This window comes from Apteryx mantelli, chromosome 9 (assembly GCF_036417845.1).
Source record: "Apteryx mantelli isolate bAptMan1 chromosome 9, bAptMan1.hap1, whole genome shotgun sequence".
Classification (NCBI taxonomy): domain Eukaryota; kingdom Metazoa; phylum Chordata; class Aves; order Apterygiformes; family Apterygidae; genus Apteryx; species Apteryx mantelli.
The window spans coordinates 825,249-845,124 of record NC_089986.1 but is presented as its reverse complement, the minus strand read 5'-3'; the positions used below and the strand labels follow the sequence as shown (position 1 = coordinate 845,124).

The 19,876-nt window shown below is 42.0% G+C and overlaps 1 protein-coding gene across 1 annotated transcript; it reads left to right on the top strand.

Annotated features, from left to right (window-relative positions):
* Positions 1-804: 804 nt before the first annotated feature.
* IGSF10 (immunoglobulin superfamily member 10) lies at positions 805-18,821 on the top strand. The gene is made up of 8 exons (XM_067301537.1): positions 805-841; positions 1,460-1,654; positions 3,614-3,743; positions 5,678-6,068; positions 7,886-9,712; positions 9,752-12,295; positions 12,920-13,820; positions 16,017-18,821. The coding sequence occupies exons 2-8, from the start codon at positions 1,461-1,463 to the stop codon at positions 17,923-17,925; spliced, it is 7,896 nt and encodes a 2,631-aa protein (XP_067157638.1). The 5' UTR covers positions 805-841; position 1,460; the 3' UTR covers positions 17,926-18,821.
* Positions 18,822-19,876: the final 1,055 nt, after the last annotated feature.

Here is a 19,876-nt window from a genome sequence, read left to right as displayed (position 1 = left end):
GACTGACACAAAGGCCTATACATTTCATCTCTTATTCATAAGAAAGCAGCAATTTATTATTAGACTGCCCAAACATACCTAGAGTGTTATGCCGTGGTGACATTTCTATGTATTTAGCGTAGCTGTTCCTTATATACATTTTTTGCTGGAAGTTGTTTAGCAACTAATTCAAGTATGATCACCAGGAATTTCCGAAGCATCTTTCAAATACATAAACAGGAGTATTTCTGCAAAAAAAAAAATGTATTTTTGTGTGTGAAGTTCTTAAGGGAACTGTTCTCTGAAACAGGACCAATACTTTGTGAACGGAAAACACAGATATGGTGTCACAAACGTATCCCGCAAGCAGACCTGCCATAAGCCTGAGGGACATGGAATAACTTGCACGCCTCAACCAGCGCGTCTGCACCGAGCTGCTGTTTGCCCTGCAAAGAGGTAAGTCATTCTGTGGCTTGGGGCGTCCCGAGCAGCAGCTGCATTAACGCGATCGCTAACGTAACGCAGCCTAGTGCAAGTGCACGTTCAGCAGCCAAGCGGTCTCTGAGGACCTACAGAACGGAGAAGAAGCGGGCTCAGAAGAAATGGCCTTAGCGGGATAAACGGAGGGTGCCTGTGCACGAGGCCAGCGCTGGGCGCGGAAGCGCCCGTTCAGATGCAGCCGCCAGGCAGCAAGGTAGCGGCGGGGCCGCCTCGCCCGGCCGCCGGGGGAGGAGCCGCGGCGGGGCCGGGGCCGAGGCCGGGGCCGGGGCCGGGGCCGGGGCCGGGGCCGGGCTGGGCTGGGCCGCGACGGGACGGGGACGCGGCTCCGGCCCCCCCGCCGCCGCCGCCGGAGCCAGCGCAGGTACCGGGCAGGGCCGGGCCGGACACCCCGGACCCCCCGGGCCCCCCCCGCACCGGCACGGGAAGGGGCGGAGCAGCACCTGCGCCCCCCCCTCCGGCCCCCCGCCCTGCCCTCCCACCCCGACTTCTGCCCTCCCTGGGGCTCGGGAGTCAGTTAATTCGGGTGGGAATAAGCGCTGGCAAGAGAGGAGCTGACGTGTGCCTGCGTGGGGATAAATTACAAGCAGATTTATAAACACGCTAAATAACCCGAATCGTGTAGCTGTAACGGCAGCCAAGCACTGGAGTTTCAAGCTTCTTTTTTCTCCCTTCGAAAAATTAAAACTTTACCTGCGAGCAAGAATTCATCAGGCACATTTCTTTAAGAGGGTTAGGCTGCTTATCTAAAAATCTTGTCATTTTAAAGAATTACACAGATCCAAAACTGAGGAAAAAACAAGAGTTCTGGCTTTTTGTGGGTTTTCTTTTCTAAAATGACAGACTTTCCTATTGTGCTTACAGGTTAAAACTAAGCAACTCAGCATGCGTGCTGCTACGAATGCTTGTGCGTTTTGTTTTCCTTACAGGATTGTTTGTTCATATTTCTTGCAAAGGATTATATTTTATTGTTTTCCTGCAGGATGAAAGCAATACGCAGAGACAAATGCTGGTGGCTGGAGCTTCTCTTCAGTTTCTGCCTGGCTGCTCTCCCCGGCAGCAGCGCCTGTCCCAGGCTCTGCGCCTGCTACGTCCCCACTGAAGTACATTGTACGTTCCGGTACTTCACCGCCATCCCACCGCACATCCCTCCAAATGTGGAGCGCATCAACTTGGGGTATGTTTAACATCAAGATTTTAAATATTCTGCATAGTTACCTGTCAATGCTTTTCAAAACTATAATTAGAGTTTCCAGATTTAGAGCTAAAAATCAATCAATGCAAGAGAGAAATGTGAGTTTAATGCTTTGCAGTATTCAGAACTGGTTGCAGTGATAGCTAGCAAAACCTGAAGCCCTCCGACACTGACTGGAAGTTTGGGGGATGCAAGAATTTCAGAAAGTTTTGAACTTAGACTTATTCTGTTGTATTAGCTGAACATCTTGCATCTGTAACAGTATTCAAAAGGGATCTGAAATAGAGAGAATTCTTACTGGGAAAAGATGGTTTAGAGCTCAGACAGCAGGCTGGAAATTTAGTAGGTGTGTTAAAATCTTTAGAGCTGCCAGATACTTCTTAGGCAAATAAATTATATAGAATGTCACATAATGCTAAATATCCATGTTTTTATCTATCAAGTTTATGGGAAATAACACTTGTCTGAATACTTCAGTCTCAAACATGAGTCTGTTTTATAAGTGGTCAAAAAGAAACAGAGAATAGATTGTACCCAGGCTTGGCTGGCCCGTTACTGTGGTTTCTTGCAAATATCCTCTGTCATGCAACCAAATGACAAGACCAATCAGCAATATGGGACTGATCCATGTACCATCTTTTGATACACATAGTCTTTGAATTGTCCATATGTGTATACAGAAAATATAAAAGGAAGTTTATATTAAAGTCTTCCCCTTCCTCAGCCTTCTGCCCCTGACCAACACATTCTGGTCTCCGTTCCTTACTCCTGTCTGCCCTTTCCTTCCTTTCACCTCTGATTTTGTTAACGTTGTCCAGAAGCACAGTATATGAAGAGCTAGTACTAAGTACCAGTACTTTGAGAGGACTGTGGGTTACCTGGGTATGGGACTTACGTTTGAAATACATTAATTAGTACCATTGAAAGGCCATCTGCCTGGTTAATGAAGCCAGCTTATCACCACCGTGCACAGGAGGTGTGACTGCAGCACAAGAAGCAGCCCTGAGTTAGCTAGCGAGTTGCGTAAGCATGTCAGTAGCCCTGGTGTCAAAGGCTTCACAGAGGAGGTCTTGGTGCTGGGAGGCTTGCACAGCACACACTCATTCTGTGATCTCAGCGTCGCCTCTGTCAATACGCTAGCTAGATTCAGACGTGACCTAAGGTCAAACCTCCTGCAGCAGTACAGCTCTCACTCAAGAACATCTCAGTGGTTTACTTTGGCTCCCTGTTTAAATCCAGCCTGGACTGTCAAGACTTCATGCGTACTCACTGAAGTCAGCGGAGGTTGAGGCTGTCTCTACACTAGGAAGTAGTGCGCACTGCTGAAGATCTGTAGAGTGGAAATAAAACTCAAGATGTGCAGCTGAAACGGGCAGACAGTGGAGTCCAGCCAAGTCTCCAGGCAGCAGGATGAGGGGACAGGGCTGCAGGACCCTGCAGACCCACTTGCCCCACAGCCTAGGCACAGCCACGGCCACCCTGGGCCCCGGCAGGGAAATGCCACATCCCAGTGCCACTCGCTTCAGCCAGTTCTCAGCAGACAGCAGAGGAGGGTCTCTCTTGTGTAAGGTCCTCTCGTGACACTGCAGTGTTGGGAAAGCCTGTACTCAAGGAGGAATCAGTGCATGGTAGACCTCTATCATTACAGAAACTCCTTTCCCTTCTACACTGGAGTCCCAAACTGGCATTTTTGTCTGCATATTTTTTGCAGATAGCTCCCCCATCCACTTTGAATACAGTGTTCAGGAAGCTGCTCTTGACAAGTTACCAAATTTTGTGCTAACATGAAGGAATGACTTAAAATTTCATCTTAATAAATCAGAAGTGCTGTCTACTTCATGCATTTGCAAAAAGGCCTTCTTTTGCTCGGTTGTTGTTTTTAAACTTTTGAACATTAGCTTACTGACTAAACCCAAATCTGGGATGAAATGTTTGTTACAGTTACAACAGCTTGCTTAAACTGACTGAAACAGATTTCTCTGGCCTGGAGAAACTGGAGTTACTGATGCTGCACAGCAATGAGATAAATGCAATCCCTGATAAAGTATTCAGTGATTTACATTCATTACAGGTAAGAACTAAATGATGACCTAATCTTAGTTTTTGTTACGACTTTAAAAAAAATCTGTCAGTATCTGACACAGAAGTAGATCAATGGTCTCTAGCATTTTGGTATCCTGTTTCTAATTGAACCCATGTGAAAGATAAGGGCCTTCACAATCCAGTAAGTATCCTAATGCAAAATGTCTTTCCTTCCCAAGTAGACATTCAGATACAGTTTAATGAGCGTGATGAACACATTGGTAGATATCTCTCAACAATATTTAGCTGGCAACTATAGTTGAGACTCCCTTTCACATGGCAGAGAAAGTCTGCAAAGCTCCAAGTGCTACATCTGTGGTAGGAAACTTGTCTTTAGTTAATTTGTCAAGGTAAAAAAAAATTTTTTTAAGAGGATTTTATTCCATTCAGATTTCCTTTTCACTTCAGCACAATATATTCCATAGTACTTTCCCTTTCCATCCTTCATCAAAACAGCTTCCTCCTGAATAGAAACTGATCACATACAAACATTTTAATGCTTTAAAAAGACTACAATTCCTTGATTTTATAATTTATTATATATTTGTGGACTTCTAAAATGTAGTATTTGATGCATGGCTTGTTCTTTGAAATATTACCTATTTCTGAAATATTACCTATATTTACATATATTGTAAAAAAAAATAGTAAACATGCACTGTGTCATACAGGCATTCTGGAGCTATCTCAGTATTTCTCTGTGCCATGTAGATATTCATACACAAAGAAGTGATTATTTAGGTACAAGCTTTCTCAACCAATTCCATGTACAGGTAACACTTATTCTCCAGTTAAATTTAAATCTAGAGCTGTTATTAGTTACGATGGAGAGGTAATAATGTTGTAGCTGTGGCAATCTAACAACATCAGAGGGACCTGAACTGATTGGGCAGAAACATGGTATCAAATCGAGTGCTGGTTTTAGAGGATTAGGAAGAGGGGGGAGAGAGACAGAAACAGAAAAGCTTTTGAGCAAACAAATCCATCTTCAGGTTTCCCTAACCTCATGAAGGCCAGTTCTGTGCCTGAAAGCTTGCTTGTTAACTCCTCGCAACTGGCTTAATAAAAACGTACATCCCCATTCCTATAAACTTTCCCTTGCTTATCAACAAGAAAGATGGTAACACAAAATTATAAATAGTTTTAGTGGATTTAAATTTGGCAAATAAAATGAACTTGCACATTATTGGAGTTTTGTACTTTTTTTTTCCTCACTAATTTTCAAAATACAGAATTCACAATTGTAGCAATATTAGTCTAACAGGAAAAGTAACAACCAAAAGGGTGTCTCAGGTACCATATTTTGTATTTCAGCAATATACAAGACTTGTTCATCTTATAGTTATGCAGTTGACTTTTAACCTGTCAACAACAAAATGGCAGCTGTGAGTTGAGGTTTGGCAAGTACACCATCTCATATGATAGAAATCCTTAAACTGGGAACAACTTAACAGTTCTATTGGTTAAACATCAAAATAGACTCTCTTGTGCCTTTTTATAGTTGTAATGTTGTCTGGAACAAAAACACACAACATAGTTTATGGACAAAGTTTATGGCTTACCCTTTTCACAAATGTGGTTTAATTGGGATTATTTTGAATGACTAAACTGAGCAAGCATTGTTTTGGGGGGGCTTTTCCACCCCCCTCCCCTTTCTTTCAACTATTGCATTTTGTAAATGTGACTGCACAAGTATCACCTTGATGGATAGTTGGAACAAGAAAGTATCCTTGTAGCCACATGCAACTAACACTGGAAAAAAATCCTAGTAGCAGGAATTATTTTTAAATGCAATCACTCCCGTTACTGCTCTGTCAAAGTACTTTCACTTCATGGAGTAACCATCAAAGAGAATTTGTTAAGAGTCTTATAACAATATAACATGGCTTAATATTATACACTTGTTACTTTTTCCATCAACAGGTCTTAAAAATGAGTTATAACAAGGTCAGAGTACTTCAGCAGGATATTTTTTATGGTCTGAAGAGCTTGGTACGGTTGCATATGGACCACAATAGAATTGAATTTGTAAATCCCAATGTTTTCTATGGACTCACATCACTGAGGTTGGTCCATTTGGAAGGAAATTTACTTAAGCAGCTTCATCCTGATACTTTTGTCACCTTGCGCTATATTGAAATATTTAAAATATCCTCCATAAAGCACATATATTTGTCTGACAATTTGTTGACTTCACTGCCGCAAGAAATGTTTTCCCACATGTCTGAGCTAGAGAGCATTTACCTTCATGGAAACCCTTGGTCCTGTGATTGCAATCTACAGTGGTTTGCAGAATGGGCAAAAGAGAGACCAGGTGAGCTGAAGACTTTGTTTATGCTTCTTAATCATGTTATAGTATCTTATACTTTATGATAAGGGTAATTGTCCTTTTGCTCCCAGACAAGAATGGAAACACAACTACATCTGATTTATTTCTAATTGTCTTTGTGTTGATTAGTGACCTATTCACACCACCTTCATATCAGTCTGAGTTCTTTGTTCTTCTTGAGTTCTTTTGTCTGTTCTTTGATTCATCACATGTACATTATCACTTGAAAACCACTGCAAATTAAAATTAAAGTACCATGTGTGAAGCATAAGAAGAAACATCTCACTCTTTATAGCCTGTCAATTATTGACTTATGGATAGCAGATCATTACTGCAAACCTGCATGATTTGTGACATTTTCTGTTGCACTTTTCTGATTTCTTTTTTTACTCTGCTCAAAATGTTATTCCTTCTCCTTCTGTTACTCATAGTTATTCCTTATCCTTCTGTTACTCATAATGTGCAATGCACATTCAAGAAAAATTTATTCCTTTAAACTCTTATATCTGTCTTTTCCAGGATTGTTGGTTAACAGGATTAGTGTATGTGTATGTAATCAAGACAAACAAATGAATAACATTCAGTTTCCTGGATTTAATGAATCTAGTGGTCTTAATCCATTTTCAAGTGCAGCAGCTTTCCCTAATGAACCTTTTTCTTTGGCCAGCCCAAAGTTTCTGTGCACTAGGGGAGTGCATCTATTTGTTTTCTGTAAATGGCCTACACCGCTTCTAAAAGCCAAGCCAATGTTTTTTCTGTATTTCACTGCACAGTTCCAAATAGCCATACATACCAGCTCACACACAGCTAGCTGGACTATCTGCATTTTTCTGGAAATAGAATGCAGTTATTTTGGCTCACTTCATTCTCTTGTCAGCTGTGGAGAAAATAACACATGTATGTGTGTGAGATGATGGAAGGATACATCATGTGTTATTTTCTCCACAGCTGACAATTTGATTTCTGGAACAACTTATTTTCTAGTTTGAATATATTATTGCAGTATAATTTGTCTTGGAGCTGCAGTCTGAGGAACACCACTTCACAAAAAATAAGCTGCTTTCTTCATATATGCTTCTGATATTGTTTTCATAAAAACTTCAAATCAGTAGATATTATCAAAGAACTGAAAGACATCTGGTGGATTAATTTTTGGAAAGGATGAGTGAGATTGGAGGGAAGGATTGTCTTACAAATAAAAGAGAATAGGCTCATTGGCCACACTCCTTAGCACAGAGTCATTCTGTTCAGATAGCTGTGTCTTGATTCCAGAGCTGGCTTATTTGCAGTTTTGCATCATTATATGTTGTGCAGAACATACAACGTTCCACAACCTTGTTTTTCCCTTTTTTGTTCCTTCATTCACATAAGGAAGTTAATTTTTACATAGCTGGCAGGAGTGAAAGCCACATGGTACTTGATGCTTTGAAAAAGAAATGAAGAACTCGAGAACTTTCTTTGCTACTGCCCTGAGCAGAGGTTGTGCACAATAGTCTAGTGTTACCCCTGAACTCCTGCTATAGCCTGTATCTCTCAAGACAAAGCTATGCCCATGTACAACAGAGCCTTCCTTGCACTGTGTAAAACCACTAAAGTTGTCAAAGAAGAACACTGTACTGTGCTGTGATAGCAATAGTCATTGTGCTTGAGTCTTCACTAATGAAACTTTTAAAAAGTTGGTGACCACTTTAGGATAAACTTTGTAAATACTTTATTCAAGAAAAAACTTGTTGGTAACTATATAGCTGTTTTCATATGAAAAACTGTATCACAAAAACTTACTACATTTTTCCTCCCTTTAGATGTTATAAAGTGCAAAAAAGACAGAAGCTCTTCTGATGCTCAGCAATGCCCAGCTTGTGCTAACCCCAAAAACTGTAAAGGGAAAAACTTAGTGGATATTCCACCTGCATCCTTAACCTGCACTAAGCCAGCCATACATCACTCCCTGAAACTGAAAAACATCACAGTGCCAGATGATGGGGATTTCAGTTCCATTTCTCCCAAGGACTTTATAGCTCCTATAGGATCCATGGTTTTGAACATGACTGATCAAGCAGGAACTCAAGGTAACTTGGTTTGCAACATCCAAAAACCTAAAGAAATGTCTCCCATCTCATTTGGCAAAGATGGCAACAATACAGTACTCAAAGTATCATTCTCAGCATTTCTTGTGTGTGGCATTGATTATGAAAATATTCAGCAGCTATGGAGCATATTGGCCCTGTACAGTAATTCTCCCCTCGAACTAGAAAGGAATATCCTACCAACTAAAATGCCTTTTATTAGTTACAAATACAAACAGATCTACTCTGAAAAGAATGAACTTTTTACCAATATAGAAACCAAACTGAGAGCTGAACCATCTTGGTTAATGCAAAACAAAGTGGCATTACAGCTAGACAGGACAACAACCACACTTAACACACTGCACATCCAATACTTTACTGATGCTCAGATTATTTTGCCCAGTTCTGACAAAAAACAGGTGAGAAATAACTGGACAATCATCTCCAGGGACAACAAAACACAAACCCAACACACTGTTTTAGTTGGGGGGACAGTGGAGCTAGATTGCCAAGCAATTGGAGAACCGACTCCTGCAATAGAGTGGATATTGGCTGATGGGAGCAAAGTTAGAGCCCCTTACATCAGTGAAGACGGAAGAATCATAGTAGTTAAAACTGGAACATTTACGTTACGGACAGCTGATACTTTTGATACTGGACTTTATCATTGCATAGGAACAAATTATGATGATGCAGATACTCTCACATTTAGAATTACTGTGGTTGATCCTTATGTGGAACACAATCATGTAAATGGAGCTCAACTTTCTACATTTATTGGTAGCGTACTCTACCTTCCTTGTCCATCCACTGCTGTTCCAGATGCTTCCATTAGTTGGGTGTTACCTGAGCGTGTGATTCTTCATCATTCTGTAAGAAACAAACATATTTTTGAAAACGGTACCTTGAAAATTCAAAGGGTGACAGAGCAAGACAGTGGCTACTTTAGATGTGTTGCAGCCAACCAGTATGGCGTTGATCTTTTGGTATTTCAAGTGCTAGTTAAAATGGATGAAACCACTCCACAGAAAAAGCATGTAGCTGTGGGAGAACGGGAAGTGGAAGAGGGCTCTGGCAATGTAATGCTTGCCTCTGTTACAAGACCTAAAAATTCTTTAGCTTCTCTGGCCACCCTGACAGCTAATCAGGCACCTGCTACCTCAGCACCTAGCAAGCAGACCATACAGAGTGCAGACAAAAGGAACGGCTATGGACAAATGACTACCTGGCGCCACAGGGACAAAATAAGCAGGAGGTTTAGAGGACGCAGAAGACAGTTTGTTTCCTCAGCCAGGAGAGTCGATCCACAGCGCTGGGCAGCCTTTTTGGAAAAAACAAAGAGGAACTCAACACTGATACAAAAACAAGGAACAGTTGCAACAAACCCACCTGTTCAAGTCCATAAGTCCTCAAAAGTACCTGAGGATGAAGAAGAAACATCCGGTGATCCCACATCTCCAGAACTAGAATCTGTGATACTGGCAACTAAGACACCCGCTGTATCTCCTCTGGGAAAAGTAATGGAAAACATGACAACTGCAGAACTTGCGATCACCACAAGTAACACTCTCGCTAGGAAAACTTCCGTCTTGGTTACAGAGGCAGTAACTCCGCTAGCTTCTCCATTTTCACAGTCTGTCTCACCTGGCACCAGAAGGCCACAAACATATCTAAAACCTAAAATCACAAACCCTAAATCACAGGAAAGATCTGATTTAAGTCAAATATCAACAAATGGTATAGAACAATCAACTGTATCAAAAGGAGCAAGTAGAACATCTGTGGTCTTCAATGCTGGGCACAGATTGGTATCTTCTGAGGAAAATAATAGCCAATATTTAAAATTTGTATCTTTGACACCCATGACAAGTGTTACTGACACCAGCAAGCACGTAACTCCCCAAAAACCAGCAGAAAAGCTACGTGTTTTTACCGAGTCTATTGATAAGACTTCAACCAAAACAGATCATCAGGTATCTGTAGTGACAGTCAGTGAACCAAGTAATGAGTTAGGTCACGTTTATTTTCATAGTACTCAGAAAGCAGTAACTCCTAAGCTACCATTGGGCTCAACTAACATTATACATCAGCAAATTCAGCTTATTAGAGATGTTACAACTCATACACCCCAGGCCCAGAAGCAATATGGAAGACGAAGGAAAATTTCTGGTAGGAGACGAATTGTCAGACCAGACCGAATTCCAAGTATGAAGGAGCACACATACAATTTGGGGAGACCAGGCTCTATCAGAGGAAGAGCAGATATGATTCCAGGTGTCCAACCAATTACAAAATATATCTCAAATTCACTCACCTTAAATAATTCAGGCAGTTCCCTCAACCCATTTAGCCCAGAAACACCTCTGTCCCCCCCCTTTACCACAAACACGCCATTAGAGCACCCAACAGGTATTCATGAAAACACAGCATTCCTCATGGAAGAGAAAAATGAACCTACTGCAAGACAAAAAGCTACTTCTACAATCATGCCTTTCATCACAGAAGGCACACAAGATGATCCTGAGACCAGTGCTTCATTTCAAACAAATACTGATAGAGTCCAACCTGTTAGTATCAGACTACCAACAACGGCAATCCACACACCTTGTGTTGCTACAGAAATTACACATACTGTAAGCACTAAGATATCATCTACTTTTGAACCTGTCTCACCCAATGTTAAGTCTAGAACCTCATCAAAAAATTCCCAAATAGGAAAAATTACTTGGGAACGTGTCTTTGGGAATGACACAGAAAAGGAGGCATTGAAGAAGCTGCCCAAAAAGCACACAGAGATGTTTCCATCATCAGAGGTATCAACCACACATCCTAAAACTACAGCAGCGTTACCTATGGCCGAAGTTTCTCCTTTGCACTTCACGCCTATTTCAAGTGAGGAGAATCACACTGCTGGTTTCTTGTCTCTAAACACACACATTCATCATGACAATGGTACGTCAGAAAAACATTCTCCCACTGCAGAACTGCGTTCTTACTCTAATCATGCAACTACTGCAACCAAAGAAACGGATGCAACAAGTTTGAAGCCGACAATTATATCTATTATTACTCCTCAAACTGACACCAAAATCACTAAAAGTAGAATACTCAGAGTGGGAAGAAAGAGAGGTCAGAGGAGGAAGAGGCCCCATAAAACACCTACTTCACAAAGCACGACTGCAGGCAGCAGCACTACAGTGATTTCATCAGTGAATACAGCTATACCTGTTGTGACAACCGTTAAATCACTAACCATGCCTACAAGTCTTATGACCACAAAATCTCTCTCTGAGCACATAAGCACAATCTCAGTTACGGAAACGACAGCACTTTCCCTTCCTGGTGCAACAGACGTACCTCATCGCGTGCCTACAACAAACAGGCGGACCTCAGCAACACCTATCCCACGGAAGAGCACCCCGTCAATTCAGTTTCCACCCGATGGTCATTTTGCTCCGAACCCCACTGCTGCAATCCAGACCACACCACTGTTTTCCAAGCCTTTCCCTGCCACAAGCGTGCGACCTGCCACGGTGTTTGGAACAGCTAGATCAGAACCTGCTCAGCAAAGCAAAGCCACCACAGTGGCAGGCAAAAAATCACACCCCGAAATGGAAGAGCGCGTTGCACAGTCCGTGTCCCCAGGAGGAACTGAGCTAAGCACCAGAACGCCTGCTGCACCCACACACATCGTTTCTCCCCGCACTCAGCCTCCCACCCCGCTGCCGACCCTGGCAGCAGGCACGCCACCCGCAGCCATCGCGAGAACCAATTCGCCTCCATGGTGGGAAAAGAAGTTCTGGCATAAGCCGTCTACTAAAGTTACAGAAAGAGGCAAAACACTAACCGTCAATACACTGACCATGTTAAAGTCGTCACAGAGCCCTACTCCATATGCTCCTGCGTGGGGAAGGGACAAGGACAGTTCTGTCAAAGGCTGGTCTGAAAACAGACCAGATCAAGAAACTACCACCAACAATCCTATAACCTTGGACTCCCTCTACAGAAGGCATTTTGAAAAGCCCAGAATAATCGGTGGAAAATTAGCTGCTTTTACTGTGCTAGCTAATTCAGATGCTTTCATTCCTTGTGAAGCTACTGGTAACCCCCTTCCAACAATACAATGGACCAAGATATCATCAGGTAAGCTCAATAAGCCTTCTTTAAAATTTATTATTATAGTTTTGTAATTTGGCAGATGGTGTGTGCACCAAACTGAGGCATTGCTTCATTTAGGACTGCTGTGAAGCATCAGTGATAAAACAAACCTGGAAATAGTGAAAAACAGTGATATCCCAGCACACTGTCTGGAGTGTCTTAATACCAATTATGAAACAGCTCCTTAGGGAAATGTGAGGATAAATTAATCTATATTTAACAATAACTCTGTGTTTACTGTGAGAAAATTTCAATATTTATTTTGTTACCTGCCATTTCAGAATAGTGAGACAAGTGGGGGAAAAAAATGTGTAAGAAACCATCAAATCAAATTACAAACTATGCTAAAATATTTTTGAATATGCAAAGTCTATTCTGTTTTATCCAAATTTTGCCTCTACTGAGGAACTGGATTTTATTTTAGTTTAAAGCTTTTTTCACTGTGTATGTAAAACATTATTATCTCTCTCTTTTCTATCATCACTGCCGTCTTGGTTATTGGAGCAAAACAGGCTAGGATAAGGAAAGCATATTCAGCTCCTGAATGAAGAAGCAGCAGAACAGAGGTGTTTTCACATGCTATAATGTTGCTCCCCCTTGCTTCATTAGAGCCTGATGCATCAAAAAGCACGCATGACCGGAGGTTTGAAGTCTTCGCCAATGGCACCCTCTCCATCGCGGAGGTGAGCATCCAGGACGGCGGACAGTACCTGTGCGTCGCAGCCAACCGGCACGGCTCGGCACAGCTCCTGGTCACTTTGTCCGTGGTGGCTTATCCGCCGCGGATCGCAGAGGGGAGATCCCGGGTCATCACCGCCCATTCCGGAGAGCCTGTGGCAGTGACATGCAAAGCTGAGGGTAGGCCTGCTCCCACCTTTTCGTGGATTCTGGCAAATAAAACATACGTCTCAGGCTCTTCCACAGGAAATAAAAGAGTTTCTGTGCAACCGGATGGCACTTTAATTATCAGGGAAGCTACTGTTTACGACAGGGGCCTTTACACATGCGTGGCTAATAACCCAGCCGGCACCGATACGCTGGTCGTAAAACTGCAAGTCATTGCAGCACCTCCCGTTATTCTGGAAGAAAGGAGACAACATATTGAAGGGATAATGGGGGAAAACCTGAAACTCCCTTGCACTGCAAAAGGAAACCCTCATCCCAGCATTCACTGGGTCCTCTTTGATGGGACAGCAGTGAAACCTTTGCAGTTTGTGAATGGGAAATTCTTCCTGTTTTCCAATGGAACCCTCCACGTGAGAAACATCGCTCCTCCCGACAGTGGGAATTACGAGTGCATAGCCACAAGCTCCACCGGCTCGGAGAGGAGGGTGGTACGTCTCGTGGTGGAACAGAGAGACACGCTTCCAAAAATAGCTAACGCCTCTCAAAAAATGACTCAGTTGAATTTTGGGGACAAGTTGCTTCTGAACTGTACGGCTACTGGGGAGCCAAAGCCCAGGATAATCTGGAGGTTACCTTCCAAGGCGGTTGTTGACCAGTGGCACAGGTAGGAGCCTTTTTTTCTTCTTTCTTTCTTCCACCCCTTTGAAAGTTCAAGCACGGTCTTCTCCAGTGCTCAGATGAGAGAGAATTACATCACTGAAACATTGTGAATTAAGCTCACTGTTAAACTTTTAACAGTAGTGAAGCATCCATAATGATGGATTATTATTGTATTTCTAATAATAGACCACATAACTTATGTCATTAGTGGGTGAGGTCTTACCAAAATGGGTGTAACTCTTATTTGAACTAATGAAGCTTATGTTAATTATGCAATGGTTGAATTTTGGTCATTTTATTCTGTTGTGACTTAGGACAAATTTTTAATTCATGCTAGAACACAATTTACACTTTAATAAATACTGACATTAATACAGAGGATTTAGTAGAGCACTTCTGAACAGCGCTAAGACTTTTTGTACCACAACTTCTAAAACAATTTAAGCTAATTCAGTGTGATTGATGACCGCAAATACAGCAACATTCAGTACATTTCGACCATGAATCTGGTGCACAATAATTATTCCTTATTTGTTGAAACAAACTAATCTAAACTAGGAAAACTGTAGATTGTGACTGTAGTGCTAGAGCTTTCATTTTAACAGAGACAGATGGTTCTAAGTCCTGTAGTTGGCAACATGAGTATATTTAAATCTGTAACAATTAACCATTAAGATTTATGGAAATGAAGGGTTTTAATATTAAATAACAGCTTCTCCATTGTGAAAAAGACTGCCCATATAGCACTGGAAGCTGTAGGTTAGAGACTACGGAAGATAAGAGAAGCTATTTGCGAGAGATTTGTAAAGCAGGATTCAGGAGGAGACTGCTGTAATGTCACTGCCAGTCCCCACGCTGAGGGTCTCCCCCGCAGCCCGTCCCCCAGGAACACGTCACCTTCGCATGGGAAGAGTCCACGATAACGATGTTCCTGCCAGCTTCGTGAATGCTTGCAGCTGGATTGAGGAGGTAGATCCCAGCCAGTGCCATTAATCATTTGGCTGCTAAGGGTCATTTCTGACAATGCGCAGCACTACTGCCAGCCGCCCGGGGCGCGGGACATCGGTAAGAAGCGCGAGGGAGAGGAGCGGAGGTTGGCAGGACGAGGGACCTAAAAACAGACAGGCTCATTTGTTCACAGAAGAATTTTCTGCAAGGCAGAAGCTGCGTCGTGCAGCTTGCGCACCGCTGTAGCGTTCAGTGAGCACACACACGTCTAAATCAACAGCAAAATGGCAACTACATCAGGCCATAATCCACTGGATATGTGGGTAATGCGGACACAGCTTCTTCAGAGAGAACTTTTGTGTCATACTGTGCTGTGCCAGTCAGCATCAAATTATCACAGTTGTTTAAACTTAAGTCCTCAAAATGTAAAACAACAGAGGAAGATAAAGGAATTTTTCCCTCAACCTGCTTCTGCTCTTTTACCTTAATCTGCAAGTGAGTAGAATTATACCAATCCAAAAAGCATGAGTTTCAGAGAGGCCCTGAACGATCAGAATCTGGCTCCAATGAGATCCTGTACGCTTTTGTAATACTACTGCCATAGTGGCTGATAAAAGTGTCCCAAACAGTATCGATAATGAGCTCACCATAGCTCCTATGCAAACACTCTTCTGGCTGAAACTGTAGCAGGAAAAACAACAGCATGTCACACTGATCCCAGTTTTTGTTTTCAGTCTCTGTTGCCTTGCAGGCTCATGTCAAACATAGAGCAGTGGCAGGGAGAGAGGTGAAGTCAATAAAGCACAGATGCATTAGTAAGGATATAAAGAAATCTTGTGCATATCATTTAAATCTCTGTGTATGCATTTTGCGAGACTTGAAAGATCTAATCCTTTCACGTAGGTCTTTCTTCCACTGCTAGCACCCAAATCTGATGGCTTGTATACCAGCATTTATTTTCCAATGTTTTGGGAAAGGCTGAGGTTTTTTTCAGTAAAGGAAGGAAGGCTAGGAAGACATATCAAAATAGTGCCTTTGAAAAATAGCTTAAAATAGTCCATGTATTTTATACAGTATATCACAGTATATTTTTAACTGACAAAACAGAAGTTTAAATTAGGAAATCTAGTAAAACACTCCACACCATATTCAACAAGTTCAGCTAATACTATGAATCATTTAGAAGGCTGATTATTCCTCTCTAGCATTTTGGTTCCTAATGATACTTTTCCTCTTCCTCCCCACACAACAGAATGGGAAGTCGAATCCATGTATTTCCCAATGGATCCCTGGTTATTGAGGCAGTTACTGAGAAGGATGCAGGTGACTATCTATGTGTTGCAAGAAACAAAATTGGAGATGATCTGATACTGATGAAAGTCAGCATCACAATGAAACCAGCCAAGATTGACCAGAAACAGTATTTTAAAAAACTGGTTCCATATGGAAAAGATTTCAAAGTGGACTGCAAGGCCTCTGGGTCACCTGCACCAGAGATATCCTGGAGTTTGCCAGACGGCACAACGATCAACAACGTGATGCAGGCAGATGACAGTGGACGCAGGTCTCGGAGATACGTCCTCTTTGACAATGGCACTCTGTATTTGAACAAAGTTGGAATAACAGAAGAAGGGGATTATACCTGCTATGCTCAAAACACCCTGGGAAGAGATGAAATGAAGATACACATCACGGTCGTAACAACTGCCCCTCAGATAAAGCACAGCTACAAGACATACGTTAAAGTGAAAGCTGGAGATACGGCACTATTAGATTGTGAAGTTGTTGGAGAACCCAAGCCAAAAATATTCTGGTTACTACCTTCCAGTGACATGATCTCCTTTTCGACAGACAGGTATCTCCTGCATGTTAATGGTTCTCTGTCAGTCAGTCAAGTCAAACTGTTAGATGCCGGGGAGTACATGTGTGTCGCTCGTAATCCCGGAGGGGATGATACAAAACTGTATAAACTGGATGTTGTTTCTAAACCACCTATCATAAATGGGTTATACACAAACAAAACCATCATGAAAGTGACGGCAGTGAGGCATTCAAAGAAGCAAATTGAATGTAGGGCAGAAGGGACACCTCCCCCTCAGATTATGTGGATCATGCCCGATAATATTTTCCTAACAGCTCCGTATTATGGGAGCAGGATTACAGTGCACAAAAACGGGACACTTGAAATTCGGAACCTAAGGCCTTCTGACACAGCGGATTTTATCTGTGTGGCACGTAATGATGGGGGAGAGAGTATGTTGGTGGTGCAGTTGGAGGTATTAGAAATGCTAAGGCGACCGATGTTTAAAAATCCATTCAATGAAAAAGTAATAGCAAAACCTGGAAAAACTACCATATTGAATTGTTCCGTGGACGGAAATCCTCCACCTGAAATAATCTGGATGTTGCCGAATGGCACGTGGTTTTCCAGTGGGATCAAGACTGCTCAGTTTCTTACAGGAAGCAACGGTGCCCTTACCATCTATGATACTGCTAGAGATGACGCAGGAAAGTACCGCTGTGCTGCCAGGAATAAAGTTGGCTACATTGAAAAGCTGATCATCTTGGAAGTTGGCCAGAAGCCCAGGATTCTCATTCATCCAAAAGGACCGGTGAAGGGCATTAGCGGGGAGTCACTGTCGCTTCACTGTCTGTCGGAGGGGAGCCCCAAGCCAAATACAGCATGGACTGTACCAAGCGGCTATGTGCTAGATCGACCTCAGATCAACAGGAAATACGTACTGCTTGAAAACGGTACTTTAGTTATACGAGAAGCTACCATTCACGACCGAGGAAATTACGTGTGTAAGGCTCATAACAGCGCTGGAGATTCATCTGTAAGTGTTCCTGTACTCATCGTAGCCTATCCCCCAAGGATTACAAACCGGCCGCCACAGAGCATACGCACAGTGCCTGGCGCGGCAGTGCAGCTCAACTGCGTAGCGCTGGGAATACCAAAACCCAAAATCACGTGGGAGTTACCTGACCACTCGATACTCTCCACAGGTAACCAAGGCCGACCGTCCGGAAGCGAACTGCTTCATCCCCAAGGGACATTAGTCATCCAGAATCCCCAACCTTCAGATTCTGGCATGTACAAGTGCACGGCTAGAAATCATCTTGGCAGTGATTTCACAGTAACGTATATTCAAGTCATTTGAAATAAGAAATGCAGTATGAATGGTCGTTAACAAAGTCTACAGCTGGACTGAGTTTGGTTTTGGATTCAGTTTAATCAAAGGCAGCCATAGGCATGTAAGTGAACCTAAATACATTTACAGTATTCAGTCTGCAATGACCTTGCAAAAAAGAAAGAAACAGGGGCTTAGGGAAAAAAAGGTTTAGCATTGTGGTCTAGCATCGATTTCAGTGATTAAATGGACTTAAATAACAACTAACTTAAGGCACTTTTGCTCTGCCAGCAAACAGTGAGTATTAAATACAATTATTTTCCAGAAACGTACCTAGAGATCTTCAGTGAAGGATACACTTTTTCACGTTAGTTTAATATTGTCCACCTTGTATGACTATGATGAGCATGGAGCATGTAATGCAAGAGTATTTAAGAACCAAAGAGCAGATTTTATTGTGATGCAGATCACGTTCCTGATACATTGAATATTTAGTAAGACTTTTTTAATAAATATTCCATGGGAAAGAAGTAGTGAAGTATTTTTAATAACACAGCATTGTTTCACACTGAGCGTCTTTTGCAGAACTTTGGAAGGCTACATACAAAATGATTTTGTTCTCATTTTTCAAAGAGACAGCTCTGTTTAGCACTTTAAAAAAATTAAAGAATACACAGACTGTACGTGGAAACAGTCTAGGTTGGTATAATTCTCCTATTGTCACAAGGTCCGCTTTTAAAGAATTCACACTGGAAAATAATTGCATCAGCTCACATATGAATTTACTCAGTTCAGTAGGTGGGTCTAAGCAGCAGCCTTCTGTACATGCAGAAAAAGTGTCTTTATAACAGTAGGAAATGTCTAGCTACATATTTTACACTAATGAATCATGGATTAGACTGGTCAAATAAATTTTAAACAATTAAGACAGGAAGTAAAACTCAGAGTTCCTTATTTTCTTCCTAAGAGAGAGATTAACGTTAGGACAGAAGGGTCAGATATCTGCAGCCTTTCCCCCTAAGTGCAGAGGTTTGGGGCACAGGGATATCACGGGAGAAGCTGTGTTGCTCCTGCCCGTCCCAGCTTCCCGGCAGCCTGCTGTACTGGGACACCTCAGCAGAGCAGAAGCTGGGGCTCCTGGAGGAAAGCAGTCTCTATCCATTACAGAGTCCACTGGATATAAGGAGGATACATACAGTGCAGTCACACCCTGCACCATGAGCAATTCCAGCACTTTACATAATTTAAAATAATAAGAAAACAAGTCCTGTAACGTCATTTTGGGGTAAACAATAAGATCTATTGCTTGTAAGAAGGGCTCGCAATAAAAGCCCTCAGTGCAATACAACAACAGAACTTGAAGCTGTTGCATTAACGTGTCCCACCAGTGGCTGAGTAGCACATAAGACTCTTACTCATGAGAAAGCATTTGAGTGCTAAGAGCTGAATGCAGATTTTGCCTCATTTAACTATATTACGATCAACTTGGGGTTTGGTTTGGTTTGTTAAGGTCGTACCCTCAGCTTGGATTGCTTTTATGTTGGTTTGATGATTTCCTGACATCAAATGCATACAGTTAGTTATGTTCTTGTTTCTTCCTTCCACAGTATAGATGAAGTAGCAGCAAAAAATTGGCTAGGTTAAATTAATTTTACTGGTTGACCTCTGTAATAGCTTTATCTATTATTTTTAAGAACAGTAAAGGGTTTTGATCCAGAGGATAAGTAAATCCACTTAAACAACTGAACAAAAAGGATTTTATGTGAAGAAAATCTTATCTATTCTAAAAGCTAATCAAAATCTAAAGAATTTAAGCTGTTAGTAAGTCTTCTTGAATGTGATCACAAAAGGCAAATATAAAAGCCTACAGCTTGAATGACTCCAAAGATTGTAAAAATATAAAAATGATTTATGTAAACTACTTAACTTCCTGGTCTACTCAAAAAAGCATGAAGCAAACAGATTTTTAGAGCTTCTGTGC